General features: G+C 37.0%; 1 protein-coding gene across 3 annotated transcripts in view; it reads left to right on the forward strand.

Annotated features, from left to right (window-relative positions):
• Window positions 1-24,613, forward strand: part of CDKL5 (cyclin dependent kinase like 5) — a 215,800-nt gene that overhangs the window by 63,279 nt on the left and 127,908 nt on the right. For all 3 annotated transcript variants that reach the window (XM_055338179.1, XM_055338180.1, XM_055338181.1), the window contains exon 2: window positions 22,713-22,936. In XM_055338179.1, coding sequence (XP_055194154.1) covers window positions 22,873-22,936 — 64 coding nt within the window. In that variant the 5' untranslated portion in view covers window positions 22,713-22,872. The remainder of the gene's footprint in view (window positions 1-22,712; window positions 22,937-24,613) is intronic.

A 24,613-nucleotide genomic window follows, 5' to 3' on the forward strand; every position in this document is an offset into this window, starting at 1 on the left:
GGGGCTGGGTGGAGGCAGGAGCCCCCATTTTCTCAGCCATGCTTGCCTGCAGTAGAGTTTCTACACCTTGGAGCTGGGGATGGGGGAAAGATAACTGGAAACCTGCTGCTTCCAGAGAGACACTTTTGCCCTAGTCTGGGAGCTGGGATTAGAGGATGCCTGGTCTTCTTGGCTACACCCACCTGGAGTAGGGCTGGGGGTAGGGTGGAGTAAGAAAGTGGGTTGTGGCTCAGATGCCACAGATTTTCTTAAATAAATGATTCTGCTTTTGCTGCTAAGGCAAATGTCCTTAAGGCAATTTTGAGAGGCTGTAAATATAATTTTCATTAATTAAGATTGTGTTGCTGGGGAAGAAGGTCCATGTGGAGATCCTCACACCAACATTCTGGAAATGCTTCTCCTATTTGGTTTAATTTTGTTGGAATAAAGTATCCTTTATGGAAACAGTGTTTGTTAAAGTTATTTCACTTGTTCTAAATGAGAATCTCTATTGCCTCCACCTTTTTTTATCCTTTGATAGTAAGTAATTGATAGCACACTTCTTTAGAGTTTAGACTTTGTAACTCACCTCTCCTTTCTGTGTTTTATCTTTTAAAAATGAGGGATTGTCTTCATAGTTTAAGCAGAGTACTTCCATTTGTGGTCCCCTAACTATACCTTTTTTATTTGTCTCATTTCTGTGGTTTCTTCCATGAAACCTTTTAGAGCTAAAGTTAGCTGAAGTGCATTTGCTTTTACTCTAAATCAAATGCTTTACAAATATATCTCAGCAGCACTGCTTATCGATGCTTATCAATCTGTCAATTCTTGGTTTTTGTCTTGGTGCAGTGGAAGGTGTTTTACTTTATACAGTTAGTGGAAGGTATAAGACTCTGTGTTATCAGTAATATTGATAATACAGCACAGTTTCAGAAATGATTCTCGATTTAGCGCAGTTCTAAATTGTTTAGGCTGAGTACAAAATTTTCCAGTGATAAAATTCAACTTAATAAAATAACAGTGCTTTGCAAATAATTTAATTGTCATCAGAATGGCAAGACTAAGATATTACTTGCCTTAAAAATGCTTTATTTACTTCAGCAAAAACATTGCTTTTAAAAATGCTAATGACATTTCATGAAATCTATTATTCCTTTTGGGGTCTTGACATAAATTACTTGTCTCATTTGGGGAATCTCTTCAAATGCAGACTCATAATTGAGATGATAAATCCCACTTTCTAGAGTTATTAGCCTTCTTATTTTCTTTATTATGTTAAGTTAGTGACATTATTTAATTACTAATAATAGTTGTTTTTTATTATGTGCTTTCTATGCATCAGAGGCTTTACTTATAGAACCCCAATCCTCCCCATTAGCCTATAAGTAGGTAGTATCAGTCCCTCTTAGTGAATGAGAAAAGAGGCTTAAAAAGGTTAAATAACTTGTCTGTGGTCACATAATTACTGAGGGTTGACCTCATGTTAGAAGACACCCTGATTCTCAGAATTGAAAGAGGGTCCAGGTAGAGGAAGGGTTTGTGCCAATAAGGAGTGCAGTGGACCTGATTGTTCATCAGTCTAATTAGTGTTGGATTATTGAAATAACGGTTTTTCATTTTCTCCCCCCCCCCCTTTTTTTTAAAGAGAGGAAGGAGGGGAGGGGGCGATAAGGAGAGAGAGGATCTTACGCAGGTTCCATACCTAGCGTGGAGCTGATGTGGGGCTTGAATTTACACCTCTGAGGTCATGACCAGAACTGAAATCAAGTCAGATGCTTAACTGACTGAGCCACCCAGGCACCCTGATTTTTCATTTTTCTAAGAAGGATATATTACATTGTAGAAATTAAAAACTCACTTTTTGACTTTTAAAATTATTAGGATATTTTAAGCTACATTGACATAGTCAAGCATATGTTTGAATAATTCAAAGTAGATAATAGACAATATTTACATTTTAAAAATGCATGTGTTTCTTTAAAATATTTAATCTGTCTGTGATTAAGTAAACTGGGAATTATTTGAAGGAAAATGATGATAACATGCTGAGGAGCAGGCACTAAGGACACAAGGAAGCTCTCTAGTTTTCCCACTTACTATATTGTGAATGGCCCTTCAGTCAAGCCAGAACAGAGCTCTTTCTTAATAAGCTAATTATGAAACCTGAATATAAGCTTTATTTCCTCATTCATGTAATGACTAGGTAGGGTTTCTTTTAATTTTTAGATTCTGTGATTCCTTAAACAGAAAGATGGTAGTTAATTTTTTTATTTTTATTTTTTAAAATAATAATTTATTTATTCATGAGACACAGAGAGAGCAAGGCAGAGACATAGATGAGGGAGAAGCAGGCTCCTTGCAGGGAGCCCGACATGGGCCTCGATCCCAGGATCCCTGGATCGTGCCCTGAGCCGAAGGCAGACGCTCAACTGCTGAGCCACCCAGGTACCCCAAGATGGTACTTATATTTCACTAGGCTTTACTTATTATTTGCATGAAATTAAAAACACAACAAGTACTATGGGTCTGTAAAGTAAAATGTACTATGAATAATCCACATACAGATGGTAATTGACAGTAATATTTTTTACAAGTTCATTCTGTGTCAGTGTTATAAATATGCATAGTCCATTCTTATTTTGGAAATGTGGATCATTATTAAGTTCTTTGTTGACAGCAGAAAAGAGTTACAATGTGGATTGATTTTTTTTTAAATTTTGATACTTCATTAAAGATTTGATAAGAAATGAAAATGAGCCCCCCCAGCTTTAGAAATACCTGAATTTTATTTATGTTTTGTTTTAGAAATTAAAAAAATACTTTTTTGAGTACTTATTTTATGTGCAAGACCTAGACACAGCATTTAGTAAAGGTATGGATATTATCTAGTTCTAAGAAAATTTTGATTAAGGGAGATATATGTATGTAAACAATAAGTATTTAAGTATTTGATTAAAGTCATGTAAATGCTGTAAGAATTTATAGACTATTCTTTTGAATTTTTATCATGAGAATCTATCACATAATCTTACCTAAAGAAAAAAGCCAAGTTTATAGATTTTTATAGAGGATAACTTTTAACTGTGCTAAATAGAGAGGAAGTTACAATTTACTTGATTTTTGAAAAATGATGGCTAACATTTCAGTCTGCAAAGACTGGGGCTAGGTGTGCAGAAATGATCTGAACAAAAGCACAGAAGTGGGAATGTGAAAGGCATGTTCTAGGTGTTGATAAGTAGGTGCAGTTGGTTTGGAGCCAAGAATTCTTTATAGAGGAGAAAGTGGGTGATTATTAGAGTATAGTTAAATTCACAGGAAAGCCAATTGCCAAAGGTTATAGTTAATTTTACATTGAGTAATATCTTATCTTGAGCCTGAATTTTCCCCTCTGTAAAATAAGGGCCAATGAGATGATCTCTAACCTACTTTATAGGTATTCAATAGGTATTTGCTGAATGATGAATAAATGAGTGACTGAGTGAAAGAGATGTCTTTAGTTATTTTCCTTGACATTAATGCCTTAGAAATTTAGACTTTTTTGGGCAGGCAGTGGGAAATTCAATGTTTTTTTTTCTTTTTAAAAAATATTTTATTTGGGATACCCGTGGTGGCTCAGTCAGTTAACTGTCTGCCTTCCACTCAGGTCATAATCTCTGGGTCTGGGTCCTGGGATCACCAGGGCCCAACGCCAGGCCCCCATTCAGCAGGGAGTCTGCTTCTCTTTCTCCCTCTGCCCCTCCTCCCTGCTCCCGTTCTCTCTCTCTCACTCTCTCTCAAATAAATAAAATTTTAAAAAGATTTTATTTATTTGAGAGAGAACATGTGCATGAGAAAGAAAATTAAGTTTTTGAATTTTAAGTTTTAAAATATTGAATCTTAAAAGTATTAACTATTTTTGTATAAAAGTACTTAAAAAGTAAGGGTAAGAGTATGGAAACTAAGGTAATTTAATATTGCCACACTATTTTTACTGTATTTTACAATACATGAGATTGGTAAACAAACAAAGTAGACTTTTACTGCAAATAGTTGGAGAAACTCTTGTCTAAATGATTTTGGCTTTGTGTTGATCAAAATGCCACAATTCTATGAATCAGTCTCTTTCCAAGCATCTTTTCCAAGGATTCTATAAGGATGTGATTATAATATATTCATCTGAAAAATGACTTAATCATGGAGGCTGAGAATACATGACAGGCACTTTTTACCCACAGTGCAAGTTATATTCCTTATGAAGTTGCCTTAACTTGGAAATTAAGGGGGTGTGTGGGTGGCTCAGTACGTTAAGTGTTTGCCTTCAGCTCAGGTCATGACCCCAGGGTCCTGGGATTGAGCCCCATATTGGGCTCCCTGCTCAATAGGGAGTCTGCTTCTCCTTCTCCCTATGCCCCTGTCTGTATACTCTTGTTTTCACTTGCTCTGCTCTCTCTCAAATAAATGAATTAAAAAATCTTTAAAAAATAATTTGGAAATTAAATATGTTAAGCCTTGAGTTTCTCATATTTTCAATGTATATGGCTTATATTCCGTAGTATTGACCTGAAGTTCAACTTTGTATTCATTCACCTATCCATGGTATATCTGTATTGTGCAGCACAAAACTTCCCATGTAAACATATAAGACTCCATAATTGTAAGTCATGTAATACTTAATTCTGTATTCCTAGTTTCAGTTAGCAGTGCCCTCAGTCCACTCCACCTAGTAGTCAAGGTATAAATTTTGCCATCATCTAGACTTTGCTGTGAGGCCTCTCAACCCATGGAGGCCAGCGTCACAGGCAGTGAAAGAATTCACCCAAGGCAGAATAAAGGAGATAGAAGTTTATTGAGTACATTGCATGGGAGTGGCAGGCAGGACAGCAAAGGAGAGACCATCTGCTACAAGGCAGTGATGGGAGTTTGTAGTTAAGGGAGAAGGTGAAAGAGGTAAGGGGAATGTAGAATTTTTGGTTTTCGGTACCTATGTCTGGGTGTAAGGAACCCATTGATCATCTAGGCCTTATGGATATTTTGAGGTGAGTCACCTAATGGGCCTGTTTGTGTTCAGCGAGTGGGTATGTGGCCTCTATGGATCCTTCTACCTTACTCAGGTTTCTGCTGTTCAAGTTGGTGGCCTAAAAGTGGCCTCTACATTTTCCATTTTTCTTTCATCAACTGTTTTAAAATTTTAAAAAGTTTACAAAAGAATTTTTTTTTAAGAGAGAGCACATGCACATGTGCACACCCGCAGAAGTGGAGGAAGGGGCAGAGGGGGAAGGAGAGAGAATCTAAAGCAGGCTGCCTGCTGAGCGCAGAGCCTGACTCAGGGCTCCTGATTCAGGGCTTGGTCTCACGACCCTGAGATCATGACCTGAGCTGAGGTCAAGAGTCTAAGGCTCAACTGATTGAGCCACTGAGGTGCCCTGTCACTGTGTCTTTTGAATACATCTTCTAAATATCTTAAGTCTGTCCTCCTTTCTCTGATCTCACTGTTGCTGTTTTAGTTGAGATTTTCATCATTTTGTGCTTGGCCTCATCAATCAGTAACGTTCTGATTAGTGTTTCTGCCCTAACCTTCTCCCTGCTTCCATGGTGATTTTTCTGGAACAGCACTAATAAATATTCATCTAAAAGTCTTCTCTTGATTTCCTGTTGTCTCTGGCAGAGAACTTCAAAGTTCTTATACTGTCTGTAGTTGAATCCTTTCTTTAAACATAGGGAAACATATCTGTGGCTTGGCATACAAGGCTTTTTATGATTTAGTCCCAGCCTCATTTCTTACCATTCCTGGACCTGTGCCCTGATTTCAGAGAAGCAGAATGACTTGAATTCTACAAATAATCTTTTTTTTTTTTTTTTGCTTATTTTATTTATTTTTAAATATTTTATTTATTCATGAGAGTCCTACAGAGAGAGGCAGAGACATAGGTAGAGGGAGAAGCAGCTCCCTGCAGGGAGCATGATGAGGGACTTGGTCTCAGGACCCCAGGATCACAACCTGAGCCAAAGTCAGATGCTCAACTGCTGAGCCACCCAGGTGGCTTTTTTTTTTTTTTTTTTGCCTATGTTAGTACAAATATTGCCTAGAATGCCTAGAATACTTTATCCTTTGTCTATTGAATATTCTGTTCTTGCCTTAAAAATGTTACCTCAACCTCCTGAGTGATAATGTCTTTTGCATGCTAGTGGAATGACTCCTGGCAGAGTCTGTAGATAACTTTCTGGATGGGGCCTAGTCACCCGAAGGATAACAAATGATTAGAAGGTTAGAACTTTCTTTTTTTTTAAATTTAAGTAAGCTCTTCGTCCAACGTGGGGCATGAACTCACAACCCCAAGATCTAGAGTCCCATGCTTCACCCATTTAGCCAGCCAGGTGCTCCTAGAAGGTTAGAAATTTCAACTTCCTTTTCTCACCTGTACTGCTGGGCAGGGGAGAGAGGCTGGAGATTGAATTCTGTTATCAATTGCCAATGATTTAGTGAATTATGCCTACACAATGAAACCCTCATAAAAACCCATAGACAGCTGGGTTTGGGGAGCTTCTGGATTGGTGAACACAACCGAGGTGCTTGGAGGGTGGTACACTCTTAAGAGGACATGGAAGAAGCCCTTTGTGCCCCCCCCCCCCCCGTACCTTGTTCTGTTCATCTCTTCCATTTGGCTATTTCCTGAGTTAAGTATCCTTTATAATAAACCAACAATGGTAAGTGATGTGAAATGTTGGGGTCTGGGAGCAAACGGTCAAGAAAGAATTCTTGAGATGTCTTTAGTGCAAAAAGGGTGGTTTTATTAAAGCACAGGGATAGGACCCCTGGGCAGAAAGAGCTGTACTGGCGTGGTGAGGAGTTACTGATTATATACTTTGAAGTTGAGGGGAGGTTAGGGATACTGTAAGTCTCTAAGAAATTGGAAAACAAGGTTTCCAGGACCTTGAGGGATCATTTACTACTGTCTAGTAAAACCTTAGTCATGAGACCCATCAGATGTCTATCAAGTGGATCATATGTTTGGAGGGTGATAGCTACATATATCTTGGCGGGGGGTGGGGGTGGGAGGGTAGAGATAAAGGAAGTTTCCAAAGGGATTTTTATTATTATTATTTTTATTTTTTTATTTATTCATGAGAGAGAGAGAGAGAGAGAAAGAGAGAGAGGCAGAGACATAGGCAGTGGGAGAAGCAGGCTCCATGCAGGGAGCCTGATGTGGGACTCGATCCTGGGTCTCCACGATCACACCCCGGGCTGCAGGCAGTGCTAAACTGCTGTGCCACCGGGGCTGCCCTCCAAAGGGATTTTTACAGGATCCTGGAGGTTGGGCTAATGTCAAGCTAATGTTGCCTTTTACCTTTAGCAAAGTACTCACATTGAGGCAGTTGAGTTCCTGGATGAAGGTTACTCTGCCTGTCTCAAGTACTTGTAAGTTAAAATAAAGTTTAATTTTTTTCCCCTATATTTTGCCTTTGTTCTCCACATCAGTAAGTAAAGCGTTTTCCTGAGTTCTGTGAGTCATTTTAGGAAATTATCAAACCTGAGGAGGAGTTCGTGGGAATCCCCAAAGTTTTAGCCAAGTTGGACCTAAGAGCAGGTGGCCTGGGGACCTGGAACTTGTGACTGGTGTCTTAAGTCTGTGGGACCAACCATTTAAACCTGTGGAGTCTGATGTTAACTCTGGGTAGTGTTAGAATGGAGTGTAGGGACACGCAGTTGGTGTTGGAAAAGATGCCACATGTTTGGTATCAGTGTCACTTAACCTCAGTTTATGAATAGAAGCAAATCAAAGCTTCAGCTCAACATTAAGTTAATATGTGGGAGAGCTGTATGTAATTCAAAAGCCCTGTTAAGCATAATTTTGTTTAGTTTTTTTTAAATTGTGATTTCCTTGAAGGAAAGAACCTATCTTTCCTTTTTAAATTTTAATTTATTTTTTAAGATTTTATTTGAGAGAGAGAGAGAGAGAGAGAGAGAGAGCACGAGCAGGGGGAGGGGCAGAGGGAGAGGGAGAAGCAGGCTCCTTGCTTAGCAGGGAACCCGACATGGGGCAGGGCCCTGAGATCAGGACTTGAGTAGAAAGCAGATTCTTAATGGATTGAGCCACCCAGGTGCCCCTTTACATTTTATTTTTAAGATTTTATTACTTATTAGTTATGTGTTCAGGTCTCTCTCTCTCTCTCTTTTTTAAAGATTATTAGAGAGAGAGATAGAGCATGTGAGAGCATGAGTGGGAGGGGCAGAGGGAGAGTGAGAGGGAGAATCTCAAGCAGACTCCATGCTGAGCCCAGAGCCCAACTTGGTGCTTGATCTTATGACCCTGAGATTGTGACCTGAGCTGAAACCAAGAGTTGGACACTCAACCAACTCCACCACCTAGGTTCCTTTCATATCCCTTGAACTTAATTGAATGCTTTCATCAATTAATTGCCTTTATGAATTGCTTGCGATTTTTACTGTTAATTTGTTTGGTCAAAGTATTGTTAGTCTTCTGAAGTTAACAGGACAGACAGCTGACTGAGGAACTTTAAGATCTTTAGCTTGATTTTCTTAAGTTCCTTCTATGTTTTAAATAGGACACAAATATCTCTAAATAAAAATAACTTCCTCCCAACCCATTTGGAAAATATCCCAGACTTTTTCATGCCTCGTGAAGTTGCTGCTGTCTAGTTATTATTACTATTTGTTTTTTCCCTTTAGCATAAGTGACCCTCCCAGGAATAGTTTAATCACCAGATGTTTGACTAGAAGCATTCCACATATTCTGGTTTTGCAGTTTTTCTGAAGTAGACTGAAAGGTAATCATGCCACTCCTTCTCTTGTTGTAAGCTGATTTTACTCAATTGCTTTTGAAACTTACTTTGGTAAGTAATTTGGAACCATAATAAAAAGAGAGAAGGGAAAGTATATGTATTTTATACTGATCCCTTAGGAATTGAGGATTTTGACACTCATTTTCAGTTTGAGAGGTTCTGAGTTTTTAGAAATGAAATTGTGGGATTTGAAAGCTACAAGGGACCTCAGAGATCATCCAACAGAAGAGCTTTATGTTTTTTAACTGAGGAAATGAAAGTTGTCAAGGTCAGCTCTCAACTTGGTGAGAGAAACTCAGGCTTGAGAATCTCTCGGATATAATCTCCAGTCTCCAGTCACATCAGTTACAAGGACCAGGAGTCTGGAGACATAAGAAGGTCAGTTTGTGACAGCATTAACACTGTTTTTTTTTTTTTTTTTTTAATTTTTTTTTAGCATTAACACTGTTTAGCACGCAAGCAGCCTTTGTGAATTTTCCAGATTATTGACAGTGTTTGAAATTGCTTGATGTCTTCAGGTCCAGTAAATTCAACCAGGTACTTTTATATAGATTTCAATTAGTAGATTTCTCAAACTTCCAAGAAATAGCAATAAATATCTTTTTTCAAATATAATTTTATGTAGAACCAGTGTAATAAACAGATGTATGTAGTATTTAATTAGAATACAATTTTAAGTATGATTTTGATTTATTGGAAAATGAGTGAAAACTCAAATTTGTGAAATAGACATATTTCCTGTGTCTAGCTTAAAAAAATTGAGTGGATGTACCACAGTTCATTTAACCATGCCCCTATTAATATGTACTTAAAGGTTGTTTCCATTTTTTTGCTTTTACAAGCAATACTATTGTGAGTTATGTATGCTTATCTGTGTGTATATTTGTGTGTTTCTGATGATCAATTTCTAGACATTTAATTACTGAGTCATTAGGATATATTTGTTTTTAGTTTTGAAAGATGTTATTAAATTAGCCTCCAAAAAATTGTATTAATATACATTCCCACCAGTAATGTATGAATAAATCTAATTTTTTCATGCTCTTATCAACGTGGCATGTTTTGTTTTTTTGCTAATCTGAGAAATTGAATCTCACTGTAGTTTAAAAACAGATTTACTTATTTATTAATCTCTATACCCAATATAGGGCTTGAACTCTTGATCCTGAGATCAAGAGTCCTGTGTTCTACCGACTGATCCAGCCACACACCCTGAATCTCAGTGTAGTTTTAATCTTCAGTTTTAATTATGTGTAAAGTTGAGTAACTTTTTATATGTTTAAGAGCCATTTCCTTTCCTGTGTTAAGTGTTTCCTTTGTTGTGAAGTATTTCTTCATAACATTTTGCCCATTTTATTTACTTATTTGTTTGTCTATTTACTTATTTAGACTTATTTATTTATTTTGGAGAGAGTGAGCAGCGGGAGGGCAGAGGGAGAGAAATCCTCAAGCCAGCTTTCTGCTGAATGCAAAGCCTGATGTGGGGGCTGATTCCAGGACCCCAAGATTCCAAAATCCTGACCTGAGCTGAAATCAAGAGTCAAAAAGACGCTTAACCAATGGAGCCACCCAGGTGTTCCACACTTTGCCCATTTTGAAAATTGGGTTTCTTCCTATCGTATTGAACAGTAGGAATCTTTTAGGTGTTAGGATATTAACTCTTTTTGATATCAGTTGCAAATTATTTTCCTCAGTGTTTTGTAGCATTTCCCCCTTGGTTTTTGTTCCATTTTTATGGCTATATAAATGTAACTTAATGCGGCTAAAATGGAATTCTAGATTTTCCCCCTCCTCCCTTCCGTTAACCTTTTTTTCCTAGTTTTCCTCAGTCAAGAAACAACCTCCATCTACTCCTAGCCCAAACTCCAAACCAAGAAGTTATCTTTGATTTCTCTCTCCCTCTTTTTAAAAAACATTTATTCCCTTTTGAGTGTAGGGACTGTGGGGTGGTACAAAGTACAGAGATTTGGATTAAGGCTTTGCAGTTTTTTGTTTGTTTGTTTTTTAAGTAAAAACCCTCAATGTGAGGCTTGAACTCATAACCCCAAGATAAGAGTCACTTGCTCTTCCCGCTGAGCCAGCCATGTGCCCATCTTTCGTTTCTCTTATTCTTACTTACCATCTCTAATCCATCCTGAGTTGTATTGGTTTTCTCTCCAAATATATTCTGAATCTATTCATTTTCTTTATATCCACAAACTAAGTCCATCCTGCCCTAATTCTTCACCTGGATTTCTGCAGTATCTTTCTAGTTCTTATGCCCCCAAACTGGCATCACCTTTTCCATGTAATGAGCCATTCGCTTCCTTTTTTCCAAACACAAATCATCTGATTGTCATAACACCCTCTGAAACCACCCTCCTATTGTTCAAAACCTTCCTGTGGCTCCTTGTGTCTTATGATAAAGATAATTATAACTATAAAATAATCTAATCTATTTCTCCAATCTCACCTGATACTAGGTTATTGATTACCCCACCCCCACTGCCTTTGAGGCTCTTGTCTCTGCCATATTCCTTTCTGACTTGGGACTTTCACATAAATTGTTCTTTCCTGGAGCATTCTTCCTCCTCCATAAGTTTATGTCTAATTGTCCTATAGATCTTAGCTCACTGGACACTTTGGAAAAGCCAACCTTCCCCAATTAGGTGGCACCCTCTGTTACAAGCCCTTGTAGCACCTTATATTCTCTTTCCCGCTGGTCTTATATTTGCAATTTTATGCTTATTGTGTGATTCTTTGATAAACTCTGTGAAATAAGAAGTTTTGTTTGTTTCTTTTACTGATATGTTCCTAGTGTTTATTCAAGTGCCTGGCATATAGTTAACTCTCAAGATACTTGTCAAATGATTGTTTAAAATTCTCAGGTGTAGTGTTTACAGAATGTACCATGTTACCCTTTCCGAAAAAATGTGACTGCTTTTGCTATAGGCCCTTCTTTCTCATCTTTTCTGTAGGACTTGCCCAAACCAACTAAGGTTCAGCAATCTCCTATCCAAAGTCTTAAAGCATTTCAGGGATGAAATGTATCTAGGCCAATAGTCTTGAATTCATTTAAATCCTGTGGGTGTTCTTCAAAAGTCTTGGACTTCAGTTCCTTCTATTTTCAGATGAATGTTAATTTTGTTGTTTTTGAGTAGAGGACAATAACTTAGATATATTTTCTGATCCACATCAACTGAGCAAAATCTGGGTGGTCCCCAAATTTTTAAAGTTTATTTTAAAATCAGTTATTTTGAATTTGGTGGTCAGAACAAATTATCTCATGGAAACCATGATAAAGTTGATACTTATATATTCATGCAAGTGCCTTCAAAACCTTCTTAGCCAATAGTGTATTTTAAATAGTACAATATTGGGGCACCTGGTTGGCTCATTTGGAAGAGCGTGCAGCTCTTGATCTCAGGGTCATGAGTTTGAACCCCACGTGGGGTGTAGAGATTACTTAAATAAAAACTTAAAAAAATAGTACAATATTAGTATGAACTCTGAATTTCTCTGATCTGAGTTTAGTTCTTTTCAGTCTGAATCTTGGGGCCCTCAGACTCTGAGAAAACTAGAGTTCAGTAGGATTGGCAGTGCTTAGGTGAAGTATCAAATAGCTGGGTAGGAGGAGATCCATTGAGTGGTCACTGAATTTCCTACTTTGTGGATGGATTGTAAAAGTAAAGAGTGGGGAGGTAGTACATGTTTGGAAGTTTGAAACACTTAGGTTATTACACTGTGTTTATGTTACTCATGATAGGCAAATATCGTTAGATTTAATAATGGTAACTGATTTATAGAGAATGGATCGATAAGTCACTTTTTACACTGTTGGTAGAATAAAGTAAAATTATTAATCACATCCAGGAGAAAACTAGTGAATTTTCTCCTCATTTATGTGCAACATGGAGAAATTATCTAAGGAGGAGAGTAATTAGGATTTTTTTTTTTTTGCAAGGCTGTGCTTTCCATAGATACGGTTTCTTTCTGTACGTGGATCATGAGTTAGAGATGCTTTCTAATCATTTAAACTTTCTCATAACAAGTTTTGTCACGTACCAAATTCATTCCTGTGCAGCTTTCAGTGACAAAATGGTTCTCTCATTTGTATGTATAAAAACAATGCCAGAGAGGAGAACAGAACTCATGATTCAACTGATTTTGTACTCACTTTGGGAAGAAGAAAAGACCCGTTGAAATGAAGATCATAATTTCAGCACAAAGGAAACGTTCAAGGCCCAGGCAACTCTTAAATTCATCAAAATACTAATAATATATGAAATAAATTAAAAGTCTTCTGTTTCTGTCAGTTCTTGTAGGTACTTGCTTGCCAATACAGAGACAAGTTTGCTTAATTCTAGGTGTATTTCTTAGTGTAGAATACATCCACTTTAAAGTTTATTCTGTTATTTGTTTACAAAGTTAATAGTAATAAAAAACTCAAAAGATTTTTGAAAGATTGTTAGAATTTCATGTTGGAAAGGATCTTAGAGGATATCTAGTTTAGTGCATGACTTTTCTACCATGGCCAGGCCAAACTATATCCAGTGGCCTCTTCCTGCCCCCTGCTGGTTCCCTTCTTGTCTGCTATGCTTCAGATTACAAGTCTCCTTTGTTCCTTGAAATTATCAAGCTCTGTGTGAGTCTTTGTACTTCCTGGAACGCTCTTTACTCATCCCTATTCCCATCCCTGTTCTTTACGTTAAACAGATTTTGCTCAAATCTTAACTCCTCAGACAGGCCTTTCCCAGGCCACACTATGTAAAAGAGGGTTGTCTCCTCCCCACTGCACTGCTCTCCTCTCCCTCCCACCCCCCCCCCCCCCAAATTATCAAAACACTGTTTTCTTTCCTTTATAACATTTGTCAATGCCTGGAATGATCATGTTTATTTGTTTATTGTCTCTTTTTCCTCATTGGGCTCTATGAGAGCAGGGGCTTTGTCTGTGTTGTTCACTGCTGTATCCTGAAGCATCTACAGCGGGCTGGCCTAGGTATCTGACAGGTATTTATAGAATGCATGGGTTACCATTGATGGTTCGTCATTGTCCAGTCACTGCTGAGCTGACATCTGTCTCCTTTTCACTTATACCACTGATCTTAGTTCTTCCCCCTAGAATAAAATTTTTTTTTAAAGATTTTATTTACTTATTTGAGAGAGAGAGGGCAGAGCAAGAGAGAGCATGAGCAGGGATGATAGGCAGAGAGAGAAACACAAGCAGACTCTCCTCTGAGCAGGGGGCTGGATGTGGGGCTCCATCCCAGGACCCTGGGATCATGACCTGAGCCAAAGGCAGATGCTTAACTGACTGAGCCATCCTGGCGTGCCCCCACCCCCCCAGAATAACTTAAATCACCTGCTCTGTTCCCTCTTTTCCAAAGAGTCTTCAGACATTTAGATGTCCATCATCTCTCATCAGATCCAAACTTGCCCACTTTTCTTACAAGCTCTTTATCTGGCATAATTTTCATAGTTTTAGAGTGTGGTGATCAGGTTATTCATCACTGAAAGTTTTTGGTTTTGTTGACACCCAGCACTAGAGACCATATATTATGTGAAGTCTGAACCTCAGAGAGAGTTCATTTAAACTTTTTTGGTTCATGTAGTATTGAAATGCTTTGATAAAAAGTTTTCTTTTACTTCCATGAAAATGAAGAAACTATTCATATATAATGTCATTATCAGAATTAACTCTTTGACTTCTTAAAAATTTGTATCGTTGAAGAATATAGCAACATAGAGATACACAAAACATAAATGTACACTCTAATGAATGTCTGTTTAACCATCATTGAAATCAAGAAAATAGAGCATTACTAGTGTCCCAAAAAGTCCTTTGTTTATGGTATCTCTTGTCAATCTCAACTCCTCCCTGCCAGTAATATCCTGATTTTTATAAGAACCCCTTCATTGGTCACTTAACTTTTTAATTTTATTTTATAGATTTACCACTTATATATGCATACCTAAACCATGTAGTATATAGCTCAGCTTTGTTTCAAAATTGTGTATACATGAAATGATACTATCGTATTGTTTTTCTGTTGTTTTGTAATCAATTACCACAAGCTTAGCAGCTTAAAGCAGCACTCACAGTTCTGTATGTCACAAGTGGGCATGGTGTGGCTAGGATCTCTGCTCAGGATATCATAAGCCTGTGTCCAGATGTTGACTGGACTGAGTTTTTTTTCCCTTGATTAGTTCCAAAGTTGATTTCTAAGATCCAGGTCTTTAAAAAAAAAAAAAATCTCATTTTTGTCTGTTTTCTATTTCATGAATTTTTGCTCTTGATTGTTTTTATATTTTCTTTGGATTTACTTTGCTGTTTTTTTCAACCTCGATATTGATGCTTAGTTTATTTTAATTTTTTAATATTTTGTGATATATGCATATATGACTCTCAGTCCTCATCCTCCAGCATTGCTTCAGCTTCTTCCCATAAATTTATATTTTTGTTGTTATTATTTTTTAAAAAATAGGTAAGTTCTATGTTCAATGTGATCTTGAACTCACGACCCTGAGATCAAGAGTAGCATGCTCTACTGACTGAGCCAGTCAGGTGCCCCATATTTTTGTTATTTTTAATTTTTTTTTAATTTTTATTTATTTATGATAGTCACACAGAATGAGAGAGAGAGGCAGAGACATAGGCAGAGGGAGAAGCAGGCTCCATGCACCGGGAGCCCGACGTGGGATTCGATCCTGGGTCTCCAGGATCGTGCCCTGGGCCAAAGGCAGGCGCTAAACCGCTGCGCCACCCAGGGATCCCTTTTTGTTATTTTTAATTGTCTGTTATGATTTGTTCTTTGACTTATGGACTATTTTGAGTGTATTAATTTTCATATATATGCATATTCTCTAGTTATTTCTTTTGTGGTTGATTTCTTGCCTGTTTGTGTTGTGCAGGGAGAACATCCTCCACTTAAATCTTTGTAGTTTGTTTTGAGCAGTGTTATGACCTAGCATATTATCAGTTTTTATAAATGTCCTGTGTGTGCTTAGGAGAGGAAAAAGGCATCCTCCAATTCATTGCTGCAGTCTACAACGTTCATTTGGTCAAGCTTAAAAAGTTTGCCCCAAATCCTCTGTATCCTGATACCTTTCTCTTTAAACTATCTATTGAGTTCCTTTGCTGTTATTGTATCTTTCAGTTCTAGAATTTTCATTTATTTTTCAAATTTGGTCTTTTTCCTTTTGGACCTACCAGTTCTTTTTTTTTTAATAATTTTTTTAAATTTTTTATTTATTTATGATAGTCACAGAGAGAGAGAGAGAGGCAGAGACACAGGCAGAGGGAGAAGCAGGCTCCATGCACCGGGAGCCCGATGTGGGATTCGATCCCGGGTCTCCAGGATCGCACCCTGGGCCAAAGGCAGGCGCCAAACCGCTGTACCACCCAGGGATCCCTGGACCTACCAGTTCTGTCAAAATGTTCAACTTTTTGATTTTTAGTTATTCAGCCCTGTAGTTTTAGAGGCTGTTCCTGACAATTCTAACATTACATGTCTTTCTTTCTTTTTTTTTTTTTTTTTTATGATAGTCACACACACAGAGAGAGAGAGAGGCAGAGACATAGGCAGAGGGAGAAGCAGGCTCCATGCACCAGGAGCCCGACATGGGATTCAATCCCGGGTCTCCAGGATCGCGCCCTGGGCCAAAGGCAGGCGCCAAACCGCTGTGCCACCCAGGGATCCCCATTACATGTCTTTCTGAGTCACTTTCTGTTTTGGTCATTTTTATTGGTTCTTGATCTTGGTATATTATGTACTGCTCAGTGTAAAGAACAAGTATCTGTAGCAATATTGTGAGGCCCAGGTTGATGTTTCTTTCCTGCAGACTTGTTTTTTTCACATTCCCCCTTTGCAAACACCAGACAACTGGTGACATCACCAATCTGAGTATGGGACCACCTCAGTAACTTAGTGGTTTATTTTGATCACTCAAATAACATGAAACTAATTCAAGTCTGTCCAAGGGCTGATTTATTTCTGGTTTCCTTTATTCTGGGAGTGTAGCTCTGAGGTTTCTGCTTTAAGTGAGTGGTGCCTTATCAAACTTCCTCCTTTTGGCACTCTTGCCTTTTTGACTTTTGCTTCTGGATTTTTAAAGGTTTTAAGAGCAAGACTGTTTTTCTCCTAGTGGAGAAAATCTTTCTGGATCTTCAAGTGCCTCAGAGCTGAAACCATTTAGGGTGGTTTAGATTACATTTCTAGGTCCTATTCTTTTGCCTTGATTTCAACCAGCTAATTCTTTACAATCTTAAGTCTTTCGGGGTGGGGGGGTGGGGATGTTAGGCTATTTTAAAAATTTCCTCCAGGAAGGACAAACAGTGTATGTTCTCATTCATTTGGGGAATATGAATAATAGTGAAGGGGAATATAAGGGAAGGGAGAAGAAGTGTGTGGGAAATATCAGAAAGGGAGACAGAACATAAAGACTTCTAACTCTGGGAAATGAACTAGGGGTGGCGGAAGGGGAGGAGGGCGGGGGGTGGGGGTGAATGGGTGACGGGCACGGAGGGGGACACTTGACGGGATGAGCACTGGGTGTTATTCTGTATGTTGGTAAATTGAACACCAATAAAAATTAATTTATTTAAAAAAAATTTCCTCCAGTATTTGTCCTCAAAGGAACACTTCATCCAAGTTATTTAGTTAGTTGAAGCCAAAATATCTGAGTTTTTAGGTCTTAAAGATTACTCAGCGTTATTCATATAAAATTGTAGTGAAATCCAATTTTGCATACAGTTTTTCTCAGTATGAATACTGGTAATTAAAAGACTGTTCTTGACACCTATATTATGTATTTACTCACACATTTGAATTCTGATTCCCAATTTGCATTATTCAATTTTGATTTCCATAGAGAACAGGTAGGATCAAGTGTTCTTTATATATACTTACGTACATAACTTTTGAGGGGCTGGGTCTTCTTAGTGGGAATGATTTAATTTTTATCTCAAGATTCCTTTGAAATGAACCATGCTATTATTGGCAGAGAGATATTTAAATGCTTCCTGGGTGTTCTTCCAAATTAGCTATAGAAAATGAAATAATGATTCATTTTCAGAAGCACTCTGAGCATCTTTTACCTGTAATGTGACTTAGATCTTCATATGGTTGGCTCTTTCTTGTTGCTGATATTTTTCACTTCAAATATCACCTTTTAAGAGAGGCCTCGGAGAAATCACTCCCCCACACCCCCATAACAACGTCAGTATCTGATAATAATCTCGTGTCTTCCTAACAAAATGTAAAGCCCCATGAGGCAATAACCATGTCTATCTTGTTCACTACTGTCTTGTGTGTCATATTTACCCATTCTCTAAAATGTATTAGGCAATCAGTAATTATTTGTTTAATGAATGAATAGAAGAAATATTTACTAATATTTTTCTGAAATTGTGACATTTTCTATAAATGTCAGTAGTACCTAAGAAATTTGTTATTCCATTGAACTAAAGTTTTATTTTTTTAAAAAAGTTTATTTATTTTTGAAAGAGAGAGAGAGTGCGCGGTGGGGGGGCGGGTAGAGTGAGAGGAAGAGAGAGAAACTCAAACAGACTATATGCTGAGCATGGAGCCCCATGCATGGTTCCATCTTAGGACATGGAGATCATGACCTGAGCTGAAATCAAGATTTGGATGCTTAACTGACCGAGCCACTAGGTGCCACACAAACTAAAATTTTCTAAATCAAGTATAGTATCTGCTTTCTCTTGCCTTCTATTTTGCAAAAGCATTATTTGTAAATGTTGAATGAAAACTCAGGTAATAAGAATTTGACCTAGAGTAAATGTTAGAGTGACAGAGAAATATTTAGTGTTAGGGATAACTGTGATTTTCTTGTTACATATTGAACTGAAAAGGAGGTCAGTGTTGCTGGAGTGAAGTGAGCCAAGGGAGAGAATAATTGGAGATATGAGAGGAGGGGAGTTTAAGGCCTTGTGACTCATGTGGACTTTGACTTTCACTCATAATAGGTAAACACCATTTGAAGGTTTTGAGCAGAGTAGTGACATGATCTGACTTATTCTAAAGATTCTTGTGTGGAGGACAGACTGGTGTAGTAGGTGAGTGTGGAGCCATAGGAATACTAAAGTATGGTCTATTTGTGGGCTCTGACATCAGTTTCACTGGCAAATTTGTCAGTCTCTGTGTTAAGACCACTCTGTCTTAATTTCTTTTCTATTTTATTTTATTTGAGTAATCTCTACACCCAAGATGGGGCTTGAACTCACAACCCTCAGATCAAGAGTCACATGCTCTACTACTAAGCCAGCCAGTCACCCATCTTCTCTTTTAATTTCTTTTTTTTTTAAGATTTTATTTATTTATTCATGAGAGACACACAGAGAGAGGCAGAGACATAGGCAGAGGGAGAAGCAGGCTCTCTTAGAGGAGCCTGATGTGGGACCCGATCCCAGGATCATGCCCTGAGCCAAAGGCTCAGTTCAACCACTAAGCCACCCAGGCGTCCCCTCTCTCTTAATTTCTTTTTTTTTTAAAGATTTTATTTATTTATTCATAGAGAGAGAGAGAGGCAAAGACACAGGCAGAGGGAGAAGCAGGCTCCATGCAGAGAGCCTGACATGGGACTCAATCCAGGGTCTCCAGGATCACGCCCTGGGCTGCAGGCGGCGCTAAACCGCCAGGGCTACCCTCTCTCTTAATTTCTATAGTTCAGTTCTATGTCTAAATGTATTTGGTAGGACATCCTACCAGATCCTATCCTCAAGGTCCAGTCTTCCTATCTTTCTTATTAGGAGGGTGTTGGTAGCATTTGAGACTCTGTTCTTCCATATATATTTCAGAATCAGCTTGTCTTAATTCTTCAGAAAGCCCTGTTGGGATTTTGATTGGAATTGGATTGACTATATAGATTAATATGGAGAGAATTGACATCTTTATAATATTCATACTTCCAGCCTTAAAACTGGGATAACTCTATTTATTTCGATCTTCTCTGATGCCTTTGAATAAAGTTATATATATATATTTAAATAGAGGTTTTGGACATCTTTTATTATGCTAAATCTTTAGTGCCCCTTTTGTTATAAATGTGGTTTTAAAAATTACATTTTCTGTTTATTGATGTTTACAAATAAAATTGATATTTGTATATTAAGCTTATATTCAGTTACTTTGTTAATGTTTATAATTTGAATGATTTGTAAATGTCTTTGAGTTTTCTATGTAGGCAATATTATCTGTAAATTCTATTTTGCTTCTCTTTCCAATCCAATATGTTAACATTCATCTATTTTTTTCTTATTTTACTGAGATGGCTAAAACCCATCATGATAAAGTTTAATAATAATGTTAATAAGCATTAATAGGACTTCTTGTATTCTTAATTTTTAAAGAGACTACATCTAATATTTTTGCCTTTATGAATGGTGTTTATTGTAGGTTTTTGTCAGATACTTTTATCATGCTATGAACATTTAAAAGCATTTAATTATGGATATATTGTTCTTTAGAAAGCTTGTACCAGTTTTATTCCGACCATCAGCATATGAAAGGCACACTTCAAGTCAGTACTTTTCCACACCACATGGGTACTCCTATTTTTGAAAAGTTTCAAATTTCATAGACAGCAAATAATTTATTGATTTTGATTTATTTCTTTTAAATCAATATTTTCTGTTGGTACAGCTATTTTTCATAAAAATAGGATAGTTTTTTGAAACAAAATAACTTATTTTAAAATAATTTTAGATTTAGAGAAAAGTTGGAAGGGTAGTACAAAGAATTTCTTGTTTCATAGACCCTTGACCCAAATTCCCTTATTGTCACCATTTAATCATTCTTTATCTCTTTCTCCATACACACATACTTATTATTGTTTTCCTGAATGCTTTGTTGCAAAGTTTATCTCTAAAAATGTTGGTGTTCTTTTTTTGTTGTTGTTCATTACATTTTTTATTAGACTATCTTAGAGATTCTAGGCTACACCTTATTAATTCCCCAATTGAACTATTATTGACATTTAGCATATTAGTTTTAAGTGTACAACGTAATCATTCAATACTTGTATATATTGTGAAGTGAATACAGTAAGTCTAGTTAACATCACTACCCAGTTACCAATTTTTATTCCTTGTGATGAGAACTTCTAAGGTCTCTCTTAGCAACTTTCAAATATATAATATAGTATTATTATTTACAGTTACATGTTGTACATCACTCATAATAATTTATAGTAAAAAAAAATGTTTTTTCTTATCCTGATTTAATCCAGTCCAGTATCATACATTATATTTAGTTATGTCTCCTAATCTTTTGTGGAACAGTTACTTGGTTCCCTATCCTTTATTACCTAGACATTTTTAAAGAATACAGGCCAGTTAGTTACTTAGTAGAATGTCCCTCAGTTTTGGCTTGTCTGTTGCTGCCTATGGTTAGATTCAGGTTTTACCTTTTTGGAAGGAATGTGACAGAAGTGACATTGTGCTACATCCTATCAGGAGGCATATGATGTTGATTTGTTCTATTATTGATGATGTTAACTTTGATCACTTAATTAAGGTGGTGTCTGGCAGGATTCTTCACTATGAAATTACTATTTTTCCCCTTTTAATTAATGGGTATTTTGTAGTGGAGCTACTTTGAGACTAGATAATATCCTGTTTTCCATCAAACTTTCAAATACTAGTTTTAGCATATGTTGATGATACTTGCCTGAAATAATTATTACCAGGGTGGTTGCCAAATGGTGATTTTCTAATTCCATCACTCCATTTATTATTTGGAACTATACTCTCAGAGCTTTTCCTTCTCCATCTATTTATGTAAGTTGGGACTGGTGTGTTTTTATTCTATTCTGTGGTTTATACTCTAGTGTATGTATATATATATATATATATATATACATATATATATATATATATGTATATATATATATAGTTGTTTAGATGTTTCTCATTTGACCAGAAGTGACTCAAGCTGACTCCTGTGTCCTTTAGACATGCTCCTGTCATTTCTTTGAGCATTACCATCCTTTGAGCATTACCATCCTTTCTGGCACCACCAATGTATATCCTGGGCTTGTGTTGTACTTTTTCCTCCTTTTGCCTGGGAATCAGCCATTTCTCTGAAGAACCTGGTTCCTTTTATTGGTGTACTAGCTGTGCTAATGGATGTTGGAGTTTCATTGCTTTTAGGCCCCCTCAGTAGACAGAGCTAGGGAATATATATATATATGTGTGTATGTATATTTACACACCCATTTATATCTATTTCTCCATCTCTGTATTAAGAACTGAGCTTCTATGGTCTCTAATTCCAAGCCTTCATCCTTTTCATATTTGGCTTTTTTTTTTTTTAAGATTTTATTTATTTATTTAAGAGAGAGTGTGAGCACACAAGCAGAGGGGGAGGGGTAGAGGGGGAGAGAGAAGCAGACTCCCTGCTTAGCAGGGAGCCCGATGCAGGGCTCAATCCCAGGACTCCAGGATCATTACCTGAGCCAAAATCCTAACTGACTAAGCCACCCAAGTGCCCCCATACTTTTTGTATTTGTAACTTCTTTTTATGAGAATAAGAAGCCAAATTCTCATTATCCACAGTGTATTTATTTACTTACTTGCTCAGTCTGAGAACACACATAATTTCATATCTCTGTGTAAAAACAAATATCTAAATATAGTATTTGTTTATAATTTTTTTTTTGTCTAAATTTAGATACAGGAGAGTAGTTAAAACATTGTTCTCAAAAAGTTACCTGGAGTTAATTCTTTTCCCTCTGAATCCCTCTTCCCCTTCAGTGTGGTTATGTTATTCATTTCAAATACAGATAGGTACATTTGTTTTTGTTCATTTTGGGTTCTTCTCTCATTATTATTATTATTATTATTTTTAGTATATGAAACATTAACAGGATTATAAAAGCACTGTATAAAATACAAGGATATTTTATTAGAGTATGGAATAAAAAACTTAAGGCTTTTGTGTTTTCTTTTTCAGTGAATCATTTCATACTTCACGTTTGAATAAATATGTGAAAATCCCTGTCAACCTGTGAGAATTTCTTCTTTCGACATTTTTGTTTTACTTCACAACTTTCTCAGAAGTTCTTTCTTGATGCCATGTTCTGTGGCTTGCATCAAAAGAGGAGTTTGTCTTCATGAAGATTCCTAACATTGGTAATGTGATGAATAAATTTGAGATCCTTGGGGTTGTAGGTGAAGGTAAGTTTAGTATTCCAAGTTTCTGAGCAATGTGTGTAGTTATGTATATATGGTAATTCATTTTTCATAAGTCTTCTTGATTTCTTCTTCTTTTTAAAAAGATTTTATTTATTTGAGAGAGAGCAAGCAAGAGAGAGCACAAGTCGAGGGGAGGGGCAGAGGGGACAGAGAGAAGCAGACTCCCTGCTGAGTGGGGAGCCTGATGTGCGGAGCTCGTTATGAGAACCCTGGGATCATGACCTGAGCCGAAGGCAGATGCTTAACTGACTGAGCCAGCCAGGCGCCCCTCTGATTTTTCCTTTTTAGTAATTGTTGCTTGACTTAAAGATAACTTTATGGAGATTTTGAGAAATGATTCTGTTGACAGGGTATGAATGATTATAATTATGGTTTCTTAGCATGTATTTATTCTTTTAGAGGGGGTGGGGGGCAGAGGGAGAGAGAATCTTAAGCAGGCTTCAGGCCAGTATGGGGCTTGATCTCACAACCCTGAGATCATGACCTGAGCCAAAATCAAGAGTCAGAGGCTTAACTGACAGCCACCCAGGCACCCCTAGCATTTATATCTTTAAAGCAAATGTTAAAAAAATTTTTACTTTATGAATTTTCAAATAAATTGTGAATTTTAAAAGGAGTTTAAAGATATACCTATGTGAACAGCAAAGCTGTTCTAGATTTTAATATTAAGTATTTAAATCATTTAAAAATAAATACAATTAAAATGCAGTCTGGGATGACTGCGTGGCACCATGCTTTCTGCTCAGGTCATAATCTCAAGGCTGTGAGTTCAAGTTATGTGTTGTGCCATGTGCTGGACATGGAGTCTGCTTGGGATTCTCTCTCCCTTTCTCTCTGCCCCTCCCCTGTGCTCTTGTTCACGCACATGCGTGCTCTCTTCCCCTCTCTCAAATAAATAAATAAATCTTTTAAAAAAATACAGTCTCTTCATTGGATACTTTAAATTCTGAAGTTGAAACCATATAAAAAGAATGGATCCCCTACCAAAAAGAAAAAAGAATGGATCCTTTTTCATCAGTCAACTTCTTTTCCTTTTCTTCATTGATACTAATTATGTAAATAAAATTGATTCTTTTTTTTTAAATGAAATTCATTCTTGATGTCTTACCTACTGTTTTATATAGCTGCTTTTTTGTTTGTGTTTTCCCCAAAAGTATTATAATTACAGACTAATGCAATAAAGGTACTGGCTGGAGCGGGTGAGCTCATAGGGGTATAATAGTGTTGTAATGCTTCAAATTCTGGGCCTAAGTTTTTCTGGATCACAACTTTGATTTCCTTAGTATACCTGTAGTGGATCATCTTCTCAGGAATTGGCTTAGATTAACTAAACTACTAGACTGTTCTATAAATCAGAAAATTTCAGTTTCAGTTATAGTTGGAACTACCATTGCTATGTATTTTTTCCTTATAAACTACCTCAGATGCTTTCTGGCTAGGAAATACATATATATTAAGGAAATTAAAAATTGTGTAGTAAACTCTACATTCCTGTAGCCTGGGCAGTGTATTTTCACTCCATAGAAAAACTGGCATGGGCTGTTAAATTGTAATTGAAGGATTACCTGGTGATTATGGAGTTAAGTTAGATGGTGGTAGTAGCTGATTACATCTTGACTATGATAATAAGATTCATTGATCTCCACCAAAGTGAGGGAG

The sequence above is a fragment of the Nyctereutes procyonoides genome, unplaced genomic scaffold (genome assembly GCF_905146905.1).
Source record: "Nyctereutes procyonoides isolate TBG_1078 unplaced genomic scaffold, NYPRO_anot_genome, whole genome shotgun sequence".
Classification (NCBI taxonomy): domain Eukaryota; kingdom Metazoa; phylum Chordata; class Mammalia; order Carnivora; family Canidae; genus Nyctereutes; species Nyctereutes procyonoides.